This window comes from Oncorhynchus mykiss, chromosome 4 (genome assembly GCF_057628025.1).
Source record: "Oncorhynchus mykiss isolate SJ-2025 chromosome 4, ASM5762802v1, whole genome shotgun sequence".
In the NCBI taxonomy this organism is placed as follows: domain Eukaryota; kingdom Metazoa; phylum Chordata; class Actinopteri; order Salmoniformes; family Salmonidae; genus Oncorhynchus; species Oncorhynchus mykiss.
The window spans coordinates 11,898,991-11,924,138 of NC_143025.1; the positions used below are offsets into that span (position 1 = coordinate 11,898,991).

A 25,148-nucleotide genomic window follows, 5' to 3' on the forward strand; every position below is an offset into this window, starting at 1 on the left:
GTTAATAACCAGAGTTGAACCAAAACCACTTTCATCAACATATTTCCCAGCATGCTCTATTGTAAATTGATTTTTAGAGATGTTTGTTTCAATATCTATGTTTTTGAATGTACATTGTTTGATGAATTAATCTTGTACCATTCAAATATAAATAACATACATTTTTCTAAACTAATCCAATCTGTTACTTGGGCTTATTGCACCCCTTATTGGAATGGTTGTACCAGTTTAGATGCTTTAGGTAGTCTCATAACATATTCTTCCCAAAAGTTTAGTGATGTGCATTTTAAAAGTATTTTGGATGAGTTGCATCATTTGACTCGGCTCATCATTAACCACCTAGAACACATAAAACAGTAATAGGATCTAACTCGTAATTCTATGACAAGATCCATGACAACATTGAAAAGCTCTAATGTAATGCCCAAAAAGAAAAGCTACAATTGTGTCAGATCATGACATGCACGATCAAATACATTTTTACATTGTCAAATGATTAGATAGCCTGCAACAAAGTGTTTTTTTACGTACTGCAAAAATAAGCGTGGACCAGAATGAAGCGCTCTCCCCTCTATTTACCGTTTCTGCAGTGAACAAATTCACAATCTTCAAATAATTAATTTGTAACTTTTTTGCAGAATGTGTTTAGATGAATATAGACAGTCCATTATGATTATGGTGTGAAACAAGGTTTTATTTATTAACTACGGTATGATCACAAATACCATCTGCTAATAATAATAGAGTTCTAAATACACCACATACCTGAATAAAGACGAACATTTAAAAACTGATACAATTCAAACACTTAAAACATTCACAATAAAAACAAGCTCCATAGGGCATGAATAAATTACATAGCTGGATCAATGAGTAAGGCATACAAAAGTACATTACATACAAGATTAAAAACTAATAAATATAAAATCAGTGCAACAGTCACTTGAGTGTTTTGAGGTACAGTGCAGGTAACATTTGATGCCAAATCCTATTGGCCTTTGTTCTAATGGACCTAAAAACATGTGTTGCATTGCAACCAGTCAAAAGTCTAATAGAAAATGATGGAAAAACATTTATGTTCGGAGCTCTTGGACCAGAGGTGTGGCTGATGTTGAAATGCTAAGCAGATTGGCCCAGATCTTCTCTCTGTGAGACTGACTGAAGCAGTAGTCAATGGTCTGCTCTGCTTCCTGGATCCTCCTTCGGAACCGGCCTCGGTCTCGGGCTAGCTCCTCCCAGGGTCCTTTGCGAGACACATGCCTAGCGAAGGGCCAAGTACGCATCACGTGGACCTGAACAAGTGGTGAGAACCGCACCTAAAACATACAAAACAGGTGTCAGAGTCAGATAAGGTCTTCTTCAATCGCACATTATTGTAGTTAAGAATATAACAGAATGGGCAGTTTTAGTTCCATTTAAATATTCTAATCCAGTTGTGTTAAAAAGAGCATTTGACTGGAGTGTCAGACTGACTCGCACAACACCAATTAACTGGAAATGAACTCTCTGCTGACTCGTATCACATGACAGGGTTAGTCATGACAACCTCTGTTGTTGCTAACCAACCATAAACAAGGGCTTGGGTGAGTGCTTATGAGGCAGAAGTGTCATATTGACTGACCTCACCATAAACAATACTATAAGTGACATGACCTATTTATAATCACATACATTGGTTGTTAAAACCAAGTTTTTCTGAGTAAATTAGTGGTTCTACCATCCTAACATTCAGTTCCTAATATTCAAGTAGTGTGAACTGGATTTCTTGTGTGTTCATTGTTTGGCTAATATGTCAAGTTTGAGCTATAAATAGCCCATGTTTAGTTGTGTATGTTTATATGGAGGATGTGATAGTGGTACATCATGTTTAAGGTGGTAACGCTAGAACTAGGACTATAGACTGAGGGATGTAGAACACGGAGAACTATAATAACCTTTTTTAGAGGATGGATGTCCTTGTCTTCCTGTGTTACTTTAGCTTCAGGTCTCCTCCAGGGCACCAGTGTAGTAGCTGGGTGGCAATGCTGCTTCCGCGGTCTCTTGAGTAGACAAGGCTTTGTGGGCCTGGTTGTTTGGGGTTTTTTGGTCCCCCTCTGCTTAGCCTGGCCGAGTGGTGTCTCTGTGGGGCAGCTATGTGGAGTAAGTGGGTCTTTAGTGCTGAAGGCAGGTGGTTCTGTGGTTTTCGGGGATCTCTGGAAGCAGGCACGGAAGTTCAGAGGGTGGTAAAGGTCGTCGTTTTGGGAGAGGGACATCCATAGATGCTGCTCCTCATCATCCTCAGAAGAGGAATGGCCCACACTCTCCCTCTCTGTGTCAGAAGAACATGAGGTCATGACGGAGGCCCCTTCAGCCTCCTGGAAGTGTGTAAGTGTTTTGTCTGTGTGAGGGACTGAGCTGACTACAGATGCCGTGAAGCACAGGGGGTTATATGGGTCGGTGGGGCTGGTGAAGAGCTCCCAGAGCCTCTCACTCTCCTCTTTGTCCAGGTCTGCGCACGAACCTTCAGAACTGCCCCAGCTGCTTTCACTATCTGAACGGCTGCTCCAGAAGTTCACGCCACTGCAGGTCTCTTGAAGATCTTCGCCGGGCCTGCTGGATAAGTTACATTCGAGGCGGCTCCCAACACAATCTTCATTTTTTCTTTCCCCCATATTGGAGCAGCTTGAAATGCAGGCGGAGAAAGATAGAGGGTTGTAGGGGTCGCTGGAGATGGACAAGGACTCCCAAAGTGCTTTACTGTCCTCGCTGTCAAACTCACCCATGTTTCGGTCAGCCTCCTTTCCCCAGTTAAGATCCATATCATCTTCAGTGGTGTCATGTTTGGGTTTGAAGCCAAACACTTTCTCCTTGTTCTTGCAACACATTTCATCTGAGCTGGAGCTGCTGTCAGTGCTGCTCATAAACAGGTTCCAGTCACCTGGAAAGCCCAGTTTCCAGCTGGGGTGGAGTCCAAGGCAAAGTCCATCTTCGCTATCCATTGTGGCGCGGGACACAAAGTCGTCCACCAATCCGCAGCACAGCTCCTCAGCCCGTAGGCTGGACAGAAGGGACCCTGCGTGGGGATTCCCAGAGAAAGAATCACCCACGTCCCCACAGAAATTCGATAGGGGGTTAGAGCCAGCAAGCATGACACTTTCTTCACTGTCAAACAATGAGGAGAAGAGGAAGGAGTCGGCTGGATTTGATGCCGTGGTCATGTGCTGGACGTGTTGACCAGTTTCATCCGTGATTCTCAGGTGAACTTCAAACCTGAACATTTGGAAAACTGTTAAAAAGAACAAAACAAAAAGATTAGGCTCACAATAAATTCACAAAAAATGTGCCCTCTTTTTGCCCTATTAAACCAGACTATGGATTTAACAATTAACAAAAATATGACAATATTATGGCAACAGTAGTTCCAAATCCGGCATGTTACTTTGTAACGTCACTAGTACATTCTGTCCGTGTTCTAAAACGTAAGCCACCGATATAAGTTACTAAAGATAGTACAGCAGGGTTTACAAACTGGGTCTGTTGTACTGTAACAAAACACAAGTTAGCAGTCTGACCAGGGTCACATTTACCACACATACAAAATAAACACTGAGGTTTCTGTTGCATCAAATTACCTGCCAAGAAGCTGTAGTAAATGACATGGACCAACACCCGTAGTTGTTCCCACAGTACGGTCAGTACGTGCTTGGTCCACGGTAGAAGCGCCATACCCCCGTCGCCAAACCTCTCCATCGCAGTTCGATGAGAACCCTTCCTAAAATCAACACTTGATGCCATTTTTTCTTGAGCGATGTCCATGATCCTCACGTATTCTGATATTCCTCGTCCAAAACAAATAGATTATTCTCCGTCGTCAGTTGTCGTACAATACGAAAAGGCTTCATTTTCACCAGAATGTATTTCTTTCCACCTATATAAAATCTCAAATGTTGATTAGTGGCGCCATATTTCCAGTCGTTCTTGTTGTAGCTAGTAGAGTGAATGTCAAACGATTGCGAAACTGCCCTACTATAAACAAGTCGTGTCGTCATAACATGATGTGATTGGACAAACAAGTCGTGTCGTAAAAACATGTGATTGGACCAAGTAAGTGTCAGTTACACCCAAGTACCCCATTGTAGAAACTGCCTCTTTTAGTGACGCACTGAAAGTGCCCGTAAATTCCCGTTTACCCCTTTCGGTCAGTGTGAATTTAAATTGAAGACAGCACAATAACAAAGACAGACGCTTTCACTATCCATTTCATGCCGAAGTGTTATTCAATGGTGGGCTTCATAAAGCCAAACAAACTATTCTCAAACATTTCCTCTTCAAATAAAGACAAATTAATATTTGAATCCAAATTCTTTATTTCTCCAAAACGTGATGATTATGCCACCAGAGCAGAAGCTGTTGACGACTCACTGTAGAACAGAAACAGATGGAAATTATTAGAAATAGGAAAACACAAGTCTACTTTTATAAACCAAAAGTTTAACACAAAACCACCATGAGGAAAATACATAACTGCTTTGCATTTCAATACCCAACATTAATCCAGGAAACCACACTTTAATTTCAAGGCTTTACTTTAAAATGTGAATTGTGCAGGATGAATGGCATAGACAGTGGCTTGATACAGTAATATAATGTGATTTATCAGGGGTAAAACATTTCCCTGGCAGAGGTTTTGGGTACATACTACTTCCAGTTGGGAGCAACTACTCTCCTGGTCTTATAGTAACGGGCCAGCCTGTGGATCCTGCTCTCGGTGAGGATCAGGCGGAACTTGGCATCCTTGTCCTGCAAAGAACACCGGTACAGATATTAGCATATCTAGAAACAAAAATCTTGACAATCGATTCTTGAAGAGTGTGAACATGACTCCTCCCCACATGCAGTACAAAAACACCCGGCCAAGAAGGGAGTGTGCAGTCCATGATATGGCTCAAAATATGCTTTAATCAACATAGATAGAGTGTATATACACACACACACAAAAGTATGTGGACACCCTTTCATATTAGTGGATTCAGCCACAACCGTTGCTGACAGGTGTATAAAATTAAGCACACAGCCATGCAATCTCCACAGACAAACATTGGCCTTACTGGAGAGCTCAGTGACTTTCAACGTGGCACCATCATAGGATACCACCTTTCCAACAAGTTAGTTCATTAAATTTTTGCCCTGTTCGAGCTACCCGGTCGACTGTAAGCTCAGAAAAATCGTCTGTCCTCAGTTGCAACACTCACTAACAAGTTCCAAACTGCCTCTGGAATCAACATCAGCGCTATAACGGTTCATCGGGAGCTTCGTATAATGGGTTTCCATGGTCAAGCAGCCGCACAAGCCTACGATCATGCGCAATGCCAAGAGTTGGCTGCAGTGGTGTAAAGCTTGCCGCCATTGGACACTGGAAAAGCATTGCCTGGAGTGATGAATCACGCGTCACCATCTGGAAGTTTGATGGTTGAATCTGGGTTTGGAGGATGCCAGGAGAAACCTACCTGCTCAAAAGTATAGTGCCAACTGTAAAGTTTGGTGGAGGAGGAATAATGCTCTGGGGCTGTTTTTCCATGGTTCGGGCTAGGCCCCTTAGTTCCAGTGTAGGGTAATCTTAACGCCACAGCACACAATGACATTCTAGATGATTCTGTGCTTCTAACTTTGTGGCAACAGTTTGGGGAAGGCCCTTACCTGTATCAGCATGACAATGCACAAAGCGAGGTCCATACAGAAATGGTTTGTCAAGATTGGTGTGGAAGAACTTTACTGGCCTGCACAGAGTCCTGACCTCAATACCATCAAACACCTTTGGGATGAATTGGAACGCCCCATCGACCAACATCAGTGCCCAACCTTACTAATGCTCGAGGCTGAATGGAAGCAAGTCCCCGCAGTGACGTTCCAATATCCAGGGCAGAATGTTCTAGTGACCAACTTCATATTAATGCTCATGATTTTGGAATTAGATATTTGACAAGCAAGTGTCCACATACTTTTGTTTATGTAGTGTATCTTGTGACAGAAAAACATGTTTACATCGGTTGGCCTACTTTGCCGATTGTGAGATGGGGGTCACATCGACTATCGGATGTTAGAGTAGCTAGCTAGTGCAGCACACAATATTTGGTTCAGAGAAATAATAATGTATACAATACATTACATTAACCTGGGTATTGTTTGTTAGACTCAAAATGGGGGAAATCATTTGGAACAGAAAGTGAAAAAGCTTCAGTAGTACCCGTTTCGTTTCAAAATCTATGCTTGTGTGTGCAATGAATGCAACACATGCATTCTGGTTCTTTCAAAAAACCTGCTTGACATCTGGATACATGTCTTGTGTAGCTCATTCCCAAAAATGTGTCCCTTTTCTCTTCCATAGACGTAGGCAAGAGCACCATCTAGTAGTTTCTACCCCATAACGTTCACTTCTATCAGATCGATGGAGTGACTTGAAGGGACAGCTATCTGAATACAATGCAGCATAAGTAAAAACAAACCTACAAACCCTTGTAGTAAAAACTGATCGGTCATGACTAGATTTCACCCATCAATTCAAACGTTTTCAAATACAACAAGTATGTTCACCTTACTGTGAAATCAAGCCATATTTGATCAGCCATTAGCCTACAAGGAAGGACACTTTTTTAATGTTATGTGAGCCTGCTCACCTTTCTGTTCCTCTCCAGATGCTTCCTGACAGCCACAGCCTTCTTGATGAGGTGATACAGGTCCTCTGGGAGGTCTGGGGCCAGGCCCTTGGTCTTGAGGATCCTCAAAATCTTGTTGCCGGTGACAAAGCGCACCTGGGCCACACCGTGGGAGTCCCTTAGAATGACACCTGGACACAGAGGGGGAGGAAGGAAAGGTCAGTCAACTGGACAGTCAAGAGAAATGACCTATATCAAGGCTGGATGCCTGTCTGGCATAACAATGGCGTCTGCCTATGAAGAAACAGACAGGCACCGGAGCTAGACAAAATCCAGCTTAACAACAAATAGATATTAATCGCTCTCATTCATGGACCATCTGCTAGAGGAACATTTTTGCTGTTACTAACATGAATACTTAGTATTGATAGATTTTATATTGAACAAAAATATAAAAACGCAACATGCATGTTTCATGAGATGCCATTTTTTTTTATTATTTTTTTTTTTAAATACGCATAAAAAGGTGTGGCATATCAAGAAGCTGATTAAACAGCACGATCATTACACAGGTGCACCTTGTGCTGGGGACAATAAAAGGCCACTAAAATGTGCAATTTTGACACAACACAATGCCACAGATGTCTCAAGTTTTGATGTAGTGTGCAATTGGCAAGCTGACTGAAGAGCTGCTGCCAGAGAATTGAATAATAATTTCTCTACCATAAGCTGCCTACAACATCATTTTAGAGAATTTGGCAGTACATCCAACCGGAGACTACGTGTAACCATGCCAGCTAAAGACCTTCACATCCAGCTTCTTCACTTGTGGGATCATGAGACCAGCCACCCGGACAGCTAATGAAATTGTGGCTTTGCACAACTGAATAATTTAGTTACAAATCATCAGGAACTGACTCAAGGGAGCTTATCTGTGCGCTCGTCATCCACACTGACTGCAGTTTGGCGTCGTAACAGACTTCAGTGGACAAATGCTCACCTTCGATGGCCACTGGCACTCGGGAGAAGTGTGCTCTTCATGGACGAATCCCGGTTTCAACTGTACCAGGAAGATGGCAGACTGCGTGTATGGAGTCATGTGGGCGAGTGGTTTGCAGATGTCAATGATTGAACAGAGTGCCCCATGGTGGTGGTGGGGTTATGGTATGGGCAAGCATAAGCTATGGACAACGAACATAATTGTATTTTATCGACGGCAATTTGAATGCAGCGACACCGTGATGAGATCCTGAGGCCCATTGACGCGCCATTCATCCCCCACCACCACTTCAGTTCAGCATGATAATACATGGCCTCATGTCGCAAGGATCTGGACACAATTCCTGGAAGTTGAAAATGTCCCATTCCTGCATACTCACCTGACATGTCACACATTGAGCATGTGGGGGATGCCCTGGATCGACATGTACCACGGCATGTTGCAGTTCCCGCCAATATGCAGCAACTTCGTACAGCCATTGAAGAGGAGTGCTACAACATTCCACAGGCCAGAATCAACATCCCGATCAACTCTATGTGAAGGAGACTGGTTTTCTGATCCAGGCATCTGTGATCAACAGATGCATATCTGTATATTCCCAGTCATGTGAAATCCATATAAAAGGCCCTAATGAATTTATTTAAATTGACTGTAATATGAATTGTAAGCTGTTGCGTTTATATATTTTTGTTCAGTGTATTTGCTAGTAAAAAAATTAATAATTTAAAAACATGACAGGGATATCACAAAAAAAGTCTGACGTATTACCAGTGTGGTCCCAGAACTGGATTAGATTAGTTGTTCTTTTAATGAGTCCCATAGCGCGGCGCAAAATTGGCCCAGCATCGCCCGGGCTAGGCCGTCATTGTAAAAAATAATTTGTTCTTAACTGACTTGCCTAGTTAAATACAGGTTAAAATATAAATATATTTCTATATTTGTAACTACATTATGATCAACATGGGCTTTGAGTTGATGTGATCATTTGTTCCACTCAACAGCGCCGGTATATAAAAAGGGTTTTTAGATACTCTTGAATATATTAAGAGTCTCTGGTGCTGTATTGGTAGACATCTCTAATATAAGTAAAATAATAATAGTACCTGGGGGCTGAGTCTATAGATAATAACTCTATAGAACAGACAAAGCTGAGTTAATATGACAATTCTCTACAGATAACCAGCCTAGCTGATATTCAGTTAAAGGCCCACTATGCAGAAATCGCTCCTCCATTTCCTGGTTGCTAAAATTCAAATAGTTTGCCTAATTTCAGTTTGTGACAAAATAAGCAAGTATAGTGTTGAGAATCAGTGTACCATCGAAATCGCTGGGAAATATATTTTCCATTACGAAAAATATTGTATTTTCAGCTGTTTGAAGCCAATGTACAAAACCAAAGGACGCCGAATAGAAATTGCGCACTTGGAACCAATCTACTGCTTCTTAAGACTTGCTTTCAATGACAGATCTGTAACTCATTTCTATATGAATTTGGTCATGTCCCCCAAAAAGTTACACACTGCAGCTTTAAGAGTGATTAACACAATGCTTAGCATGTTTATACATTTCCCCTTTCTGTATGCATGATTTCCAGTGTTCTTACTGTAAGAGTTGCTCTGGATAAGAGCGTCTGCTAAATGACTTGAACGTAAATGTTTGTACAAAATGTTCTCTAACCTAATTAGAATATAAAGCACCTGTCTCCAAGAGCCCAGTTAGACATTTTATGTAATTCTGTGCTGGAGGTGTTCTCCTTGAATTAAACCAGATTGATAATATCAATACAAAAATCAATGACAGCTCTACTTCTGTTAATTCCTATTACACTGTGGAGTACTTAACCTTACCAATCTGAGAGGGGGTCAATCCCTTTTTGGCCAGCTTGAAGATCTGTTCCTTGACATCATCAGAGGCCAGCTTCAGCCACTGTAAGAGAAGACCATAAGAGTATTACGGCCGATGATCACCTCACACAACCCAAACTCAAAACGGATATGAAAATGTTCCTCAATCCAGGACTTGAGTCAGAAAAGGCTATTCCCGATTATTATTTTAAATAAAATGTAGCAAAACACATTTAGTTTATTCATAAAAAACAGCTTTCCATCTCCAAGCTAATGCTAAAGCAGGCCAATGGAATCCAAAGTGTGACACATATTGTTGGGATGAAAAGCTGCCGTAGGAGTCTTGGAATACAATGGGCAGGCTGCTTTAGCTACCTAGCTTGCAGTTGGAATGCAGCGTAAAAAAGAAAGAAAAAGAACTAGGCATATTTTTTATAATTTATTTGCCGCTTTTTGTTGCACTGTTCTAAAGCATTTTGCAACAATGCGCGACTATTGAATACCCCCCCGGGACTGAGGAACCTTTTCATATCCATTTGGAGTCAGTGTCCAGCGAGCAGATCAGGAAATGACGACAGTAACACCTAGCCACACTAACCAGGTATGTGGTGTTCGCACACACAGTTACATAGGTTACATATTGCTATTGGCTACATACTCACCAAATACAGATGCATTTCAACCAAACTTAACTTGTCGATACTTCATTCTAGTTTTGGAAAGTGGCTTAAACTCCTGTGGCTAGCTGCCCATGATAACCAGGCAGTCAGAAAATCCTCTGAGTCATTTCATGAATTTTTTTTGCACCATGCACAAATGACATTTTAGTAATTTAGAAGATGGGCTTATCCAGAGTGACTTACAAAAGCAATTAGAGTTCTGCGCCTTGCTCAAGGGCACAATGACAGATCTTTCACCTTCTCGGGTCTGAGATTCCAACAAGCAACCTTTCGGTTTCTTGCCTAACACTCTTAACCGCTAGACTACCTGCTGCCCCCCAAAAAAACACTGCCATCGTCTTTCCCAAATATCATCTCGTTGATCAAGAGGAGCAGGTAACGACTCATAATCCAAGTAGCACTGTGACATGCAGTACTTTGGGTTGGACTCATTTGTGGCACACCATAACGAAACCGTGTCACAGAAAACACTTTGCAACTTGACATAAAAGCGGTTGAGTTCCGTTATGTTCTTAAACAGTAGTTGTAGTTAATCGGCATCGCTCTGCTGCCCTGCTTCAAAATAATTAACTGCCACGAAACTAAAACTGCCACGAAACTAGAACTAAAACCTTTTTACGTCATGTTTCAAAGCAATTGGAGTAAACGGTTTCCATTGTAAAACGTTATGCTACGGTGTGCCACGAATGAATACACCCACCTTGATCTATGAGAAGAGATGGCGAGAATTCAAAAAGTATCGCAAAGTTCAAATCTGATTAAATTGGACTGCAACAGGTAGATGTCCAGTCACCTTCTTACTTACCCGTCTTATGTAGATAGTAGACACTAGTTGCCTACATCCACTGGTATAGTAAACAGCAGACCAATATTGACCCAACAATATTGATGAACCGTTATACTTACAGTGGGGACACTTCGCCTGTAAGGCAACGCCGACTGGGACAAGCCCTTTCTGCAACAATAATTATGTTAAATGTATAAGTAAACTGTGACTGTAAAAAAAAAGTTGCAAAGAAGTTGAGTGCGGTGCAATTCATTGGCTACAAAATAAATGAACCAACTGACGTGGCAATAGCGAGATAGCTAAATCTGTCAAATACTAACTAACCAATGGATCTATTTTAGACAATACGACAAAAAAAATGTAACCAGGGCGTAGGCCTGACTAACTCATTAATAAACCAGTGATACAAATTGCGTTGTGGATCCTTTAGCTTGTCAACTTTACATCCGACATGATTATGAAAGCAGTGAAGTTTGTTGGCTAACTAACATAGGCTAGCGGCAACTAGCTTATTGCTGGGTAGCTTGTTCAAACCAATTAATTGGAACTGGGGAAATTTCGACGTTTCAATGTGGATGTCATGTGTACACAATACTTTCCCATTGTATAAATGGTAAATACATGTAATTTAGACACTTTAGTACCTAGAAAATAAAGCTTACCCTGGAGCGTGCATGCGACCCATAATGGCGGTAGAGGAAGAGAGGACTTCCAGCCGACTGAAAGGACTACTTTGTGTCTGTGTGGGGAAATGACGTCAGATGTTCTTGAGTAGATAGCCACAATCCTGAATTTCATAATAGATATTGGATTTCAAGTAAAAATATGTTGCATTTAGGGACAGATTTCAAATATTTATTTTTGTCAATAACGACAACCAAAAACACTGTATTCTTACAACTCTTCCATAAGTTTATACAACTGTAACCCCTGGCTTTTTATCCTTGTTTTTTTTTATTTTCTTTTAGGAACTTTAACTTTTTAAAGTCAATTCTTGTGATTTAAATTGTTTGTTTTTTAAACTTTTAATGCTATTTTATGTTTTTTTCATAAAAATATACATGTAGTGATGTCTTACGTTAAAAAAAATATATATAATTTTTAAAAAAACTTTACATTTTTTTATTCCTGCATTTCTTTCTCAGCTAAATGAACCGCAGCACCGCAACTTGTTTAGCTGTAAAGCTGAGGGATGGAGCTGGAGGTAGATCCACTCTCAAATCAACCCTATTTTTGGTCAGATGAGTAGTATAATTTTATTTTTGGGCTGTAATATGGAAAGAATGCTTGTCTATCTATACTCAACAAAAATATAAACATGTTTCATGAGCTGAAATAAAAGATCCCAGACATTTCCCATAAGCCAAAAAAGCTTACTTCTCTCAAATGTTGTGCACAAATTTGTTTTATATCCCTGTTATTGAGCATTTCACCTTTCCCAAGATATTGCGTCCCCCTGACAGGTGTGGCACATCAAGAAGCTGATTAAACAGCATGAGTATTACACATGTGCACCTTGTGCTGGGGACAATAAAAGGCCACTCTAAAATGCACAGTTTTGCCACACAACACAATGCCACAGATGTCTCGAGGGAGCATGCGATTGACATGCTGACTGCAGGAATGTCCAGCAGAACAGTTGCCAGAGAATGTTAATTTCACTACCATAAGCCGCCTCCAACGTCGTTTTAGAGAATTTGTCAGTACGTCCAACCGGCCTCACAACCGCAGATCACGTGTAACCACGCCAGTCCAGGAATTCCACATCCAGCTTCTTCACATCCGGGATTGTCTGAGACCAGCCACCGGACAGCTGATCAAACTGTGTTCGCACAAACTGTCAGAAACCAGCTCAGGGAAGCTCATCAGATTTCTGCACACAATTCCTGGAAGCTGAAAATGTCCCAGTTCTTCCATGGCCTGCATACTCACCAGACATGTTGCCACCCATTGAGCATGTTTGGGATACTCTGGAATGAAGGGTACAACAGCGTGTTTCAGTTCCCTCCAATATCCAGCAACTTTGCACAGCCATTGAAGGAGTGGGACAACATTCCACAGGCCACAATCAACATCCGGGTCAACTCTATGTGAAGGAGATGTATCACGCTGCATGATGCAAATGGTGGTCACAGCAGATACTGGATTTCTTAACCACGCCGCTACTTTAAAAAAAAAGAAGGTATCTGTGACTAACAGATGCATATCTTTATTCCCCGTCATGTGAAATCCATAGCTTTGGACCTAAGGAATTTATTTCAATTGACTTTCCTTATAAATCTTAAATGGTTGCATATTGCATTTAATAAAATGTTTTAGGCCAGTGGGCCTGTCTAATTTAGGTTTTTACTGCAAAATGAGAATTGTCTGGCTAATAATGGGGGCAGAGGAAAGAAAATGGTCCGATGTGTTAAATGCCAGGGCCGATTTCTGATCCCAGTCTGCCCGACTCCAATGCATTACATTGATTGATTGGAGTCATTGAATCGCTCTTGGATTACCCGAGGGGAATTGATCAAAGCTTTAAACAATTGACTGGAGTAAATTGTATCCAAAAACAATTGATCCTGGATTGCAATACAGTTTTGAAAACCTTGAACACTCAACTTAAATATAATTTAAAGAAATTGACAAATACAAAAAGGTACACTTACTGTTAGCTGTTTTAGCACCGATTTCCACTGAGGTTTTGTAGAACAGCTTCGAGCCAACATTTTTTCTGAGTTCCCATAGTTCAGGTAAATGTGCCATGCAAAAAAATACCTCTGTGGGAATCTGTTAAAAACGACACACATTAAGGCTGCAATTAGACAGGCAGGACTATAGTGCGCTGTGGTTAACGCTTCGAATGAGAACCCAAGGGTTGCCTGGCCCTTTAAATCCCCAAGAGATAATCAGGTGCATTGAAATACTAGCCCAACATTGCAGGCGTTAAAGAAATGGCTGAAAATACAGGGGGTGCAGATCAGGGTGCCTATATGAGAATTCATCGAGTGGGTAACCCTACCATCTGTTCTATTGGCCAATGTGCAATCACTGGAGAATAAACTGGATGAGCTCCGTTCAAGACTATCCTACGCGTCACACAGTTGTGGCTGAACGACAACACGGATAATATACATCACCAGGACAGAACAGCTACGTCCGGTAAGACGAAGGGTAGGGGTGTTTGTCTACTTGCGAATAACAGGTGTCTAATATTAAATTAGTCTTGGTGCATTGCACGCCTGAGGTAGAGTACCTCAAGATAAGCTGTAGATCACACTGTATATTTTTCGTAGACATCTATTTACCATCACAAACCGACGGTGGCACTAAGACGGCACCGAAGAAGCAGTATAAGCAAACAAGAAAATGCTCATCAACCAACAAGATAATTAAAAAAAAAAAGTTTTTAAAAAATGCTTATTTTATTTCATAATATACACCATTTAAAACAGCCAAACTTTCTTCACAACAGTATTCAGTTGGTAAGAGACAGACATTCAGTAAATACTAGGATTAGTTTGTGCACCATCTATATATTATCCAGACAGAAAAGAGAAATAGGCAAAATAACATTTAGATTTAGAGCAATAAAGAAATTGAATAATTTATCTGAGCAAACCAGAAACCTTTCAATATATAAATTCAAATAAATACATAGGAAAGTTGTGCTGGACTATGGTAGATAAAGAATCAATCTATCTTTTTAGACTGTTAAGAGTATTTATCTGGTCAATATGCCCGTGTATTATGTCTGTTTGTAACAGTGTATTATGTCTGTTTGTAACAGTGTATTATGTGTTTGAAACAGTATGTTATGTGAAAATGTGATTGTACTATAAATTGTATTTTAATGTTTGAAGGTCTCTGGAAGATTAGTCCAAATGAGGACTAAAAAGCGATCCTAATAAAAATAAATTCAAGTAGCGATGCTCCTAGTGGCCAGGGACTTTAATGCAGGCAAACTTAAATCAGTTTGACCTCATTTCTACCAGCATGTCACAAAACTCTTGACCACCTTTACTCGGCACACAGAGATGGGTACAAAGCTCTCCCTCACCCCCCATTTTTCAAATTTAGCCATAATTGTATTCTCAAAAACTAAAGCAGGAAGTACCAGTGACTCGCTCAATACGGAAGTGGTGAGATGATGCGGATGCCACGCTTAAGGACTGTTTTGCTAGCACAGACTGGAATATGTTTTGGGATTCATCCAAGGGCATGAGGAGTATACCACCTCAGTCATCGGCTTCATCAATAAGTGCATCGATGACGTAATACCCCAACCAGAAGCCATGGATTACAGGCAACATCCACACCAAGCTAAAAGGCTAGAGCTGCCGCTTTCAAGGAGCGGGACACTAATCCAGACGCTTATAAGAAACCCTGCTATGTACTCAGATGAACAATCAAACATCAATACAGGACTAAGATTGAATCCTACTACACTGGCTCTGACACTCGTCAGATGTGGCAGGGCTTGCAAACTATTACAGACTACAAAGGGAAACCCAGCCGTGAGCTGCCCAGTGATTCGAGCCTATCAGATTGGCAAAATTACTTATGCTCGCTTTGAGGCAAGCAGCACTGAAGCATGCATGAGAACACCAGCTGTTCCGGACAACTTTGTGATCGTGCTCTCCGTAGCTGATGTGAGCAAGACCTTTAAACAGGTCAACATTCACAAGGCCGCAGGGCCAGAAGGATGTGTACCCAGAGCATGTGTGGCACAACCGGCAAGTGTCTTCATTGACATTTTCAACCTCTTCCTGACCGAGTCTAATTCCTACCACCATAGTCCCTGTGCCCAAGAAAGCAAAGGTAGCCAGACCCACTCCAATTAGCATACCGCACCAACAGATTCAGAGGATGCAATCTCAATCACACTCCCCTTTCCCAAATGGACAAAAGGAACACCTACGTGAGAATGCTGTTCCTTGAGTACAGCTCAGCATTCAATACCATAGTGCCCACAAAGCTCATCACTAAGCTAAGGACCCTGGGACTAAACACCTCCCTCTACAACTGGATCCTGGACTTCCTGATAGGCCGCCCCCAGGTGCTAAGTGTAGGCAACAACACATCTGCCACGCTGATTCTTAACACGGGGGCCCCTCAGGGGTGCGTGCTTGGTCCTGCCCTGTACTCCCTGTTCACCCACGACTGCGTGGCCAAGCACGACTCAAACACTATCATTAAGTTTGCTGACCAACACAACTGTGGTAGGCCTGATCACCGACAACGATGAGACAGCCCATAGGGAGGAGGTCAGAGACCTGGCAGTGTGGTGCCAGGACAACCTCTCCTTCAATGTGAGCAAGACAAAGGTGATGATCGTGGACTACAGGAAAAGGAGGGACGAACACGTCCACGACTCCAGTCACCCAAGTCATAGACTGTTCTCTCTGCTACCGCATGGCAAGCAGTACCGGAGTGCCAAGTCTAGGTCCAAAAGTTTCCTTACCTTCTACCCCCAAGCCATAAGACTTAACAATTAATCAAATGGCCACCCGGACTATTTGCATTGACCCCCCACCCCCTTTGTTTTTACACTGCTGCTACTCACTGTTTTATCTTTGCATAGTCATTTTACCCTTACCTACAGTCGGAAGTTTACATACACTTAGGTTGGAATCATTAAAACTCATTTTTCAACCACTCCACAAATTTCTTGTTAACAAACTAAAGTTTTGGCAAGTTGGTTAGGACATCTATTTTGTGCATGACAAGTAATTTTTCCAACAATTGTTTACAGACGGATTATTTCACTTATAATTCACTGTGTCACAATCCCAGTGGGTCAGAAGTTTACATACACTAAGTTGACTGTGCCTTTTAAACAGCTTGGAAAATTCCAGAAAATTATGCAATGGCTTTAGAAGCTTCTGGTAGGCTAATTGACATAGTGCCTTGCGAAAGTATTCGGCCCCCTTGAACTTTGCGACCTTTTGCCACATTTCAGGCTTCAAACATAAAGATATAAAACTGTATTTTTTTTGTGAAGAATCAACAACAAGTGGGACACAATCATGAAGTGGAACGACATTTATTGGATATTTCAAACTTTTTTAACAAATCAAAAACTGAAAAATTGGGCATGCAACATTATTCAGCCCCCTTAAGTTAATACTTTGTAGCGCCACCTTTTGCTAGATTACAGCTGTAAGTCGCTTGGGGTATGTCTCTATCAGTTTTGCACATCGAGAGACTGACATTTTTTACCATTCCTCCTTGCAAAACAGCTCGAGCTCAGTGAGGTTGGATGGAGAGCATTTGTGAACAGCAGTTTTCAGTTCTTTCCACAGATTCTCGATTGGATTCAGGTCTGGACTTTGACTTGGCCATTCTAACACCTGGATATGTTTATTTTTGAACCATTCCATTGTAGATTTTGCTTTATGTTTTGGATCATTGTCTTGTTGGAAGACAAATCTCCGTCCCAGTCTCAGGTCTTTTGCAGACTCCATCAGGTTTTCTTCCAGAATGGTCCTGTATTTGGCTCCATCCATCTTCCCATCAATTTTAAACATCTTCCCTGTCCCTGCTGAAGAAAAGCAGGCCCAAACCATGATGCTGCCACCACCATGTTTGACAGTGGGGATGGTGTGTTCAGCTGTGTTGCTTTTACGCCAAACATAACGTTTTGCATTGTTGCCAAAAAGTTCAATTTTGGTTTCATCTGACCAGAGCACCTTCTTCCACATGTTTGGTGTGGCAAACTTTAAACAACACTTTTTATGGATATCTTTAAGAAATGGCTTTCTTCTTGCCACTCTTCAATAAAGGCCCGATTTGTGCAATATACGACTGATTGTTGTCCTATGGACAGAGTCTCCCACCTCAGCTGTAGATCTCTGCAGTTCATCCAGAGTGATCATGGGCCTCTTGGCTGCATCTCTGATCAGTCTTCTCCTTGTATGAGCTGAAAGTTTAGAGGGACAGCCAGGTCTTGGTAGATTTGCAGTGGTCTGATACTCCTTCCATTTTAATATTATCGCTTGCACAGTGCTCCTTGGGATGTTTAACGCTTGGGAAATCTTTTTGTATCCAAATCCGGCTTTAAACTTCTTCACAACAGTATCTCGGACCTGCCTGGTGTGTTCCTTGTTCTTCATGATGCTCTCTGCGCTTTTGACGGACCTCTGAGACTATCACAGTGCAGGTGCATTTATACGGAGACTTGATTACACACAGGTGGATTGTATTTATCATCATTAGTCATTTAGGTCAACATTGGATCATTCAGAGATCCTCACTGAACTTCTGGAGAGTTTGCTGCACTGAAAGTAAAGGGGCTGAATAATTTTGCACGCCCAATTTTTCAGTTTTTGATTTGTTAAAAAAGTTTGAAATATCCAATAAATGCCGTTCCACTTCATGATTGTGTCCCACTTGTTGTTGATTCTTCACAAAAAAATAGTTTTATATCTTTATGTTTGAAGCCTGAAATGTGGCAAAAGGTCACAAAGTTCAAGGGGGCCGAATACTTTCGCAAGGCACTGTAATTTGAGTCAATTGGAGGTGTACCTCCGGATTTATTTCAAGGCCTACCTTCAAACTCAGCCCCTCTTTGCTTGACATCATGGGAAAATCAAAAGAAATCAGTCAAGACCTCAGATTTTTCTTTTGTAGAAAACAAGTCTGGTTCATCCTTAGGAGCAATTTCCAAACACCTGAAGGTACCGCATTCATCTGTACAAACAATAGTACACAAATATAAACACCATGGGACCACACATTCACCATACAGCTCAGGAAGGAGACGTGTTCGTTCTGTCTCCTAGAGATGAACGTACTTTTGTACGAAAAGTGCAAATCAATCCCAGAACAACAGCAAAGGACCTTGTGAAGATGCTGGAGGAAACAGGTACAAAAGTATCTATATCCACAGTATAACGAGTCCTATATTGCCCTAAAAGCCTACTCAACGCAGAAGAAGCCACTGCTCCAAAACTGCCATAAAAAAGCCAGACTACGGTTTGCAACTGCACATGGGGACAAAGATCGTACTTTTTGGAGAAATGTCCTCTGGTCTGATGAAACAAAAATAGAACTGTTTGGCCATAATGATCATCGTTATGTTTGGAGGAAAAAGGGTGAGGCTTGCAAGCCGAATAACACCATCCCAACCGCGAAGCACGGGGGTGGCAGCATCATGTTGTGGGGGTGCTTTGCTGCAGGAGGGACTGGTGCACTTCACAAAATAGATGGCAACATGAGGACGGAAAATGTTGTGGATATATTTAAACACCTCAAGACATCAGTCAGGAAGTTAAAGCTTGGTCGCAAATGGGTCTTCCAAATGGACAATGACCCAAAGCACACTTCCAAAGTTGTGGCAAAATGGCTTTAAGGACAACAAAGTCAAGGTATTGGAGTGGACATCAAAGCCCTGACCTCAATCCTATAGGACATTTGTGGGCAGAACGGAAAAGGCGTGTGTGAGCAAGGAGGCCTACAAACCTGACTCCATTACACCAGCTCTGTCAGGAGGAATGGGCCAAAATTCACCCAATTTATTGTGGGAAGCTTGTGGAAGGCCACCCGAAACGTTTGCCTCAAGTTGAACAATTTAAAAGTCAATGCTACCAAATACTAATTGAGTGTATGTAAACTTCTGACCCACTGGGAATGTGATGAAAGAAATAAAAGCTGAAATCACTCTACTATTATTCTGACATTTCACATTCTTAAAATAAAGTGGTGATCCTAACTGACCTAAAACAGAGCATGTTTACTTGGATTAAATTTCAGGAATTGTGAAAAACTGAATGTGGAGGAGTTAAAATGGAGTGTCGCCTTGCTAACATCTAAAAGTAGAAGTCACAGGCTTTTTTAATTTCCCCTGAAAAACGGGACATCCGGTTGAATGGGCTATGGAAATATAGACCTTTCTCTCAATGAGAGTCAATATCACAAGAATCACAATATCAAAAGAAATCATAAAAAACAATGTCACAATCTTTGTTCAAAAAACATTTAATTTGCTTTAGGAAAGAGGGATTACAGTACACACCGATTCATTCGGGTTAAGGTAACCAATTAAGAATAAATAACTGGCCATGTTAATAGAAACTCATACAGTCATTAAAATAGGAGATCAAGTCGCTCATCATAATTGTCTTTGTTGACATTCTCTTGAAACCCCTCCTGGATGAATTCATTATTTCATCTTTAGGTTTGTAAGCAGCTCAGAGGAAGCAGTGTATCTCCTGACCTGGATGGCGTTCCCTTTTTTTGTCCAGTTACCTCGAGCACAAGTTTACGATCAGTTTACCCCACTCTAAATTCTACCCTTAAAACCAATAAGAGGTGAAATAAAAACTGGCATTGGATCAGCGTTGAGGCAACTTGTCTTCCCCAAAAGTGTGCCGTGAAAAGTCAAGTTTTTACCATATTAAATATATGGTAGTGTGCATACAAGTGGGAGGTGACCGTTCCAACACCTTCTGATGCTTGTCCACAACCCTGCTCACACTGAGAACTGTTGACATTATTTGACAGAATATATTTATTTTTTTCAATTGGAATATCAAATTTTTTAAAATAAAATACATTGCAATAAGCTAAAGTGGAGTGTATAAGAGATTGTGAACACAAACAAGGCACCATGATCAGTTCCCCTTTGGGAGAGTGGTTTGCCATCATCTGTTCTTTTGGCATGTGATTGGGAAACACAAGAACACTCTTTCCTGGAGTCTGGTTTGTGATGGGCACATTCCCAGACGTTCTCAGCTAGTTTAGCAGGAAACCAGACGCTTCCTATTTGTTTACGTATAATTATTATTTTGTTGTAAAAATGAGCCACTATAAAAAAAATTTTTTAAAAAGTGTCAATCTATATATACTCTTCTGAAGGTAAGATGTTTTGGTCCTCGAATGTCAAAATGTACAAAACATTACAGCTCTCGTGTTATAGTTTAGGACAAACTAAATAAGTGGAGATTGTAGCAAACAATGAGAAAAAACCTTGATTAGTGAGGGGGAGAGAGAGAATGGCCCCACCCAGAATAAACCCCTAGCCCCCATCTATCTAGGCACTTGTGTAGAGCTGAAAGGTCGGTGCTACAACCATATTGCTTATCATTCTTTGATATCTAACAAAAGGGTTAAGGGGCTAGGGGTGGTTTCTGGACAGGGCCTAAAGGGGTAAGGGGTGGTTTCTGGACAGGGCCTAAAGGGGCTAGGGGTGGTTTCTGGACAGGGCCTAAAGGGGCTAGGGGTGGTTTCTGGACAGGTCCTAAAGGGGCTAGGGGTGGTTTCTGGACAGGGCCTAAAGGGGCTAGGGGTGGTTTCTGGACAGGGCCTAAAGGGGCTAGGGGTGGTTTCTGGACAGGGCCTAAAGGGGCTAGGGGTGGTTTCTGGACAGGTCCTAAAGGGGCTAGGGGTGGTTTCTGGACAGGGTCTTGAGCTTGAGGAGGAAGGGGGAGGATTTGAGGCACCACCCTGGGGTGTTCCGCTGCCTGTAATAGGTGTATCTCGAGTTTTCTTGATAAGCAGCGTTTTTCTCAGGTGGAGTCATCTAGAAGTAGGGCACGGCAGTCAGCTTGTACCACTTGATCGTCTCCTTGCTGAGGTCGAAGTCTTTGAGTGTGAGCGTGACGCCGCCTAGGTAGCAGTTCTCTCTCAGCGACTCGGCACTGAGCACGCTCAGTTGTAGCTCCCGCAGCCCCAGGGTCTCCTTGCTGTAGCCACTGTACACCAGCTGAGGAGGTGGAGGTAGTCAGACTAGTTAGCAGCAGTTTGTATAAGTTAGATCAGTCACACAAGCAGATCAGGAGAACAGTGGCAGGGTAGCCTAGTGGTTAGAGCGTTGGACTAGTAACCGGAAGGTTAATAGTTCAAACCCCCGAGCTGACAAGGTACAAATCTGTCGTTCTGCCCCTGAACACGGCAGTTAACCCACTGTTCCCAGGCCGTCATTGAAAATAAGAATTTGTTCTTAACTGACTTGCCTAGTTAAATAAAGGTAAAATAAAAATACATTTAAAAAAGTGACACAGCAGGTCAGGACACAAAGTCGTTAACTATGACAATTTGCTACAGGGCCCTAATGGAAATGACCAACATGCTACACCGATTTCACTCACCATTTCGTTGAAAGTGGGATTCCTGGTCTTCCTGGATATCTTTGTTTTGCGCTTGGAGGTTTTGTGGGGGTCTGGGAGCAGGTAGGTTTTCACATAGGGGTTAGGGTCTGTCCCCTCCTCAGATACCTATGAGCAGTTAGTTAGTGGAGCATTAGCTAAGGCCAAACTGAGGATTCACGTTCGTAATTCAATCCAATACAACTTTATTCATCCCATCAGGGGCAAATAAATGTCCCTTGAGATATGTTTAATGGTAAATGAACCACCACGCTGCCTTAGCCCCATCTGTAAGGCTGAGGATAAACAGTATAAATTCATTATAAAAATGCTAAAAGTTTTGAGTGGTGCGCTAGTTAGGATTGGGCCCTGTGAGCCACTGTACTCACCAGGTCCCGGATGTGCATGACCATGATAAAGAGTGTGCTGTTCCTGTAGGACACGGACAGCTTCACCTCCCCCTCCACTCTGCCGGAGGTGGGACTCAACGGTGGCTTATCTGCAGAACAAATCCCTCGTTAAAAACTGTAGTGGCGACAATGGTCATACATAGAGAGCGTGGGCTCAGGTTTACCTGGTGCTCTGGCCGTCGTCTCCAATCCTTCCGTCTTGTCGTCTCTCGCGATCGGATGGAAGAATGTGTAGATAAGATCACACTGATAGAGAGAAAATGATCAGTGAAAATTGAGTGCGTTGGGCTTTTTACTTGTGTGTGTGTGTGTGTGTGTGTGTGTGTGTGTGTGTGTGTGTGTGTGTGTGTGTGTGTGTGTGTGTGTGTGTGGATGGATGGATAGATGGATGTGGTGGTTAGGTGGGTGGATGGTAAGGTGGGTGTGTGTGTGTGTGGATGGATAGATGGATGTGGTGGTTAGATGGTAAGGTGGGTGGGTGTGTGTGTGTGTGTAAGTCACCTGTGTGACCTCTGTGGAACTCCTCAACAGGTTTTGAACATAACCGTTGAGCTCAATCTTCCTCTTGGCCGCCACGTCCTTGATGTGGGTACGGCCCAGCACCATCCTATTAGGGAACCTAGGGAGGAGATGGGGAAAGATTAGTGCACTAACAAGAAGGGTGCATCTGTGGTACAAGTGGGAGCTCCCTTTGGTGTATCTCCCACTTTGGCTTTCTAAGGTCCAATAAGGCAGACTTTCAACCTTCTCCACGTGTGTCTGTCAGTTTGTGTGTGTCTGTGTGTACCCTGGCAGCTTCCACAGAGGGAAGAGGATGCAGAGCTTGTTGTGGAGCTCCTGGAACTCATCGAAGGTGCGGAAGAGAAACTGGGCCTCGCTCTGCCCCTCGCGCAGGAGCCTCACCACATACGTCTGCAGGAGGAGGAGGGAGCGGAGGGGGAGGAGGAAGAGGAGGAATTTGAGCTCATCTTAGTCAGAATTCCATTAATGTTGTGACTTCTCTATATAGTTTGATTTACACAAAGAACTGTGTATGCCAGATATGTGTTCTTCTGGCATCCTATAGGAAAACTAGGCCCTGTCAGTGAAGGAACAGTGAGACCATGGTATATGAAAACACATCAGTAGACATGAATATATGTACGTCTCTGGTTGGAGACTCACGTAGTGCTTGTCGGGGTTGTATCTCTTCTGGAAGGAGAAGATGGAGGCATCGCGGATGCGCCCCTCCTGCTTCAGCGTGTAGGTCTTGGGGGAGAAGGACAGGATGGGCTCGTCGTTGGACGGTAGGCCAGAGAAGCGCAGCTGGGCCAGGTTGTGGATGAAGAAGTTGAACTTGGTGGCCACGCTGCCCAGGCTGGATTCGATCAACCTGGAGGGAGGGAAAGAAGGTTAAACTTCAGACAAAAGGGAGTATGTTGTTGAATTAATCTATTACACAGAGGAAGAAGAGAGACAGGAGGTAAATGGTAGATATAACATGGCTAATAGCAGCATTTCACATCAATGTTTTAGGCTAGTAACTGGGAGTTCTAAGGCGTTCATAATGTTATGTTGCGGTGATGTATATATACACTAGAATACTAACAGGGGGTGCTGTTTTGAAGCCACTGTAAATCCATCTTGGTACTCCACCATCATTGTAAAAAACTATTTGGGACGCTATAAAAATATATTAGTCTACATGTGTTTTTGCCACGTTTATTCTTAAGAAATCTAAAAATATATAAAACATTTTCTGGATGAAACATTGAATTTCACATTCCTGCTATAGAAACACACTGAATAACAGATTCCCTACATGGAACAACAGTCCCCCCAAAAAAATCTAAAGGAAGTTAGGACAGACACTTCAGAACAATCTGAGAGATATAAGAAAGATCAGGAAAAACATTATTTATCCCTTATTTTAGGTACTAAACTTTCTCCATATATACACTTCCATTCATTTTTTAAAACTGGCACTGGGGATATTCAGGTGGGTCTTGTGGGCGTCCCATCATGTCAGAGAGTCTCAGCTTTCCACAGAGGGATCATATTAGTGTGTAGCCCAAACCGATCAGACAGAAGTCAGACGAGTCTAGTGAGTGTCCTAGAGCAAAACGGAGAACACCATCGTGTTCGTAAGTCTCAGCTTTCAAATAGTTTGATGGACGCTGCAGACGGACGCTGCAGACATTTTCGTGAGAGACTGAATATCAGGATGTCTCATGATCTGACAAACACCGCTCTAGCTCTGCCACTTTTCACCGCAGATGCGGAAGGGTGATATCGGTGGATTGATACACAGCCCATGCATCTCTCTAGCTTAAACGGACGGATTTGTATGGGGATTTTATTATTATGTTAGATTTCTGAGGGGGAAGCAACCACGAAAAGGCTAAGGGTTAAAGTAACAATTTTTAGAAAGTACTAATGTTACTGTCCTCACTAGAACAAAAAAGTATTTATATACAAGTCATTTTGTCCTCGAAACATTTAAATGAAATACTATAGAATTCAATTCATTCCTATGGGGGACCGCAACACTGGCTTCAAAGCCTCTCATTAGCCAATACATAGTATCAGCAATCCAGGTATCATTACATTATTATTTTATAAAACCATTTAACAAAACAGAACATACAAAGACATCACACAAACATGAACTACATCACACCTGCCCAGACCCTGTGGTGGTTATTTCTGTATTATCAAATGAGGAGAGAAACTTATCACACAAG

At 42.1% G+C, this 25,148-nt stretch overlaps 3 protein-coding genes across 4 annotated transcripts in view; all 3 read right to left on the reverse strand.

Moving 5' to 3' along the window:
• Window positions 1-673: 673 nt before the first annotated feature.
• On the reverse strand, window positions 674-4,033 carry LOC149983907 (uncharacterized). The gene is made up of 3 exons (XM_090231127.1): window positions 3,612-4,033; window positions 1,935-3,265; window positions 674-1,316 (listed from the first exon to the last, which is right to left on the reverse strand). The coding sequence occupies exons 1-3, from the start codon at window positions 3,793-3,795 to the stop codon at window positions 1,074-1,076; spliced, it is 1,758 nt and encodes a 585-aa protein (XP_090087253.1). The 5' UTR covers window positions 3,796-4,033; the 3' UTR covers window positions 674-1,073.
• A 295-nt stretch (window positions 4,034-4,328) lies between these two features.
• Window positions 4,329-12,765, reverse strand: rs13 (40S ribosomal protein S13). 2 transcript variants are annotated; one of them, XM_090230768.1, is made up of 7 exons: window positions 12,609-12,765; window positions 11,606-11,682; window positions 11,063-11,111; window positions 9,480-9,558; window positions 6,654-6,823; window positions 4,679-4,779; window positions 4,329-4,400 (listed from the first exon to the last, which is right to left on the reverse strand). In XM_090230768.1, the coding sequence occupies exons 1-7, from the start codon at window positions 12,609-12,611 to the stop codon at window positions 4,367-4,369; spliced, it is 513 nt and encodes a 170-aa protein (XP_090086894.1). In that variant the 5' UTR covers window positions 12,612-12,765; the 3' UTR covers window positions 4,329-4,366.
• A 7,126-nt stretch (window positions 12,766-19,891) lies between these two features.
• Window positions 19,892-25,148, reverse strand: part of LOC110522731 (phosphatidylinositol 4-phosphate 3-kinase C2 domain-containing subunit alpha) — a 66,603-nt gene continuing 61,346 nt past the window's right edge. Inside the window, exons 27-33 of the mRNA XM_036969413.2 lie at window positions 23,590-23,797; window positions 23,213-23,337; window positions 22,927-23,044; window positions 22,590-22,671; window positions 22,405-22,514; window positions 22,019-22,144; window positions 19,892-21,633 (exon numbers count right to left, since the gene is read on the reverse strand). Coding sequence (XP_036825308.2) covers window positions 21,451-21,633; window positions 22,019-22,144; window positions 22,405-22,514; window positions 22,590-22,671; window positions 22,927-23,044; window positions 23,213-23,337; window positions 23,590-23,797 — 952 coding nt within the window. The 3' untranslated portion in view covers window positions 19,892-21,450. The remainder of the gene's footprint in view (window positions 21,634-22,018; window positions 22,145-22,404; window positions 22,515-22,589; window positions 22,672-22,926; window positions 23,045-23,212; window positions 23,338-23,589; window positions 23,798-25,148) is intronic.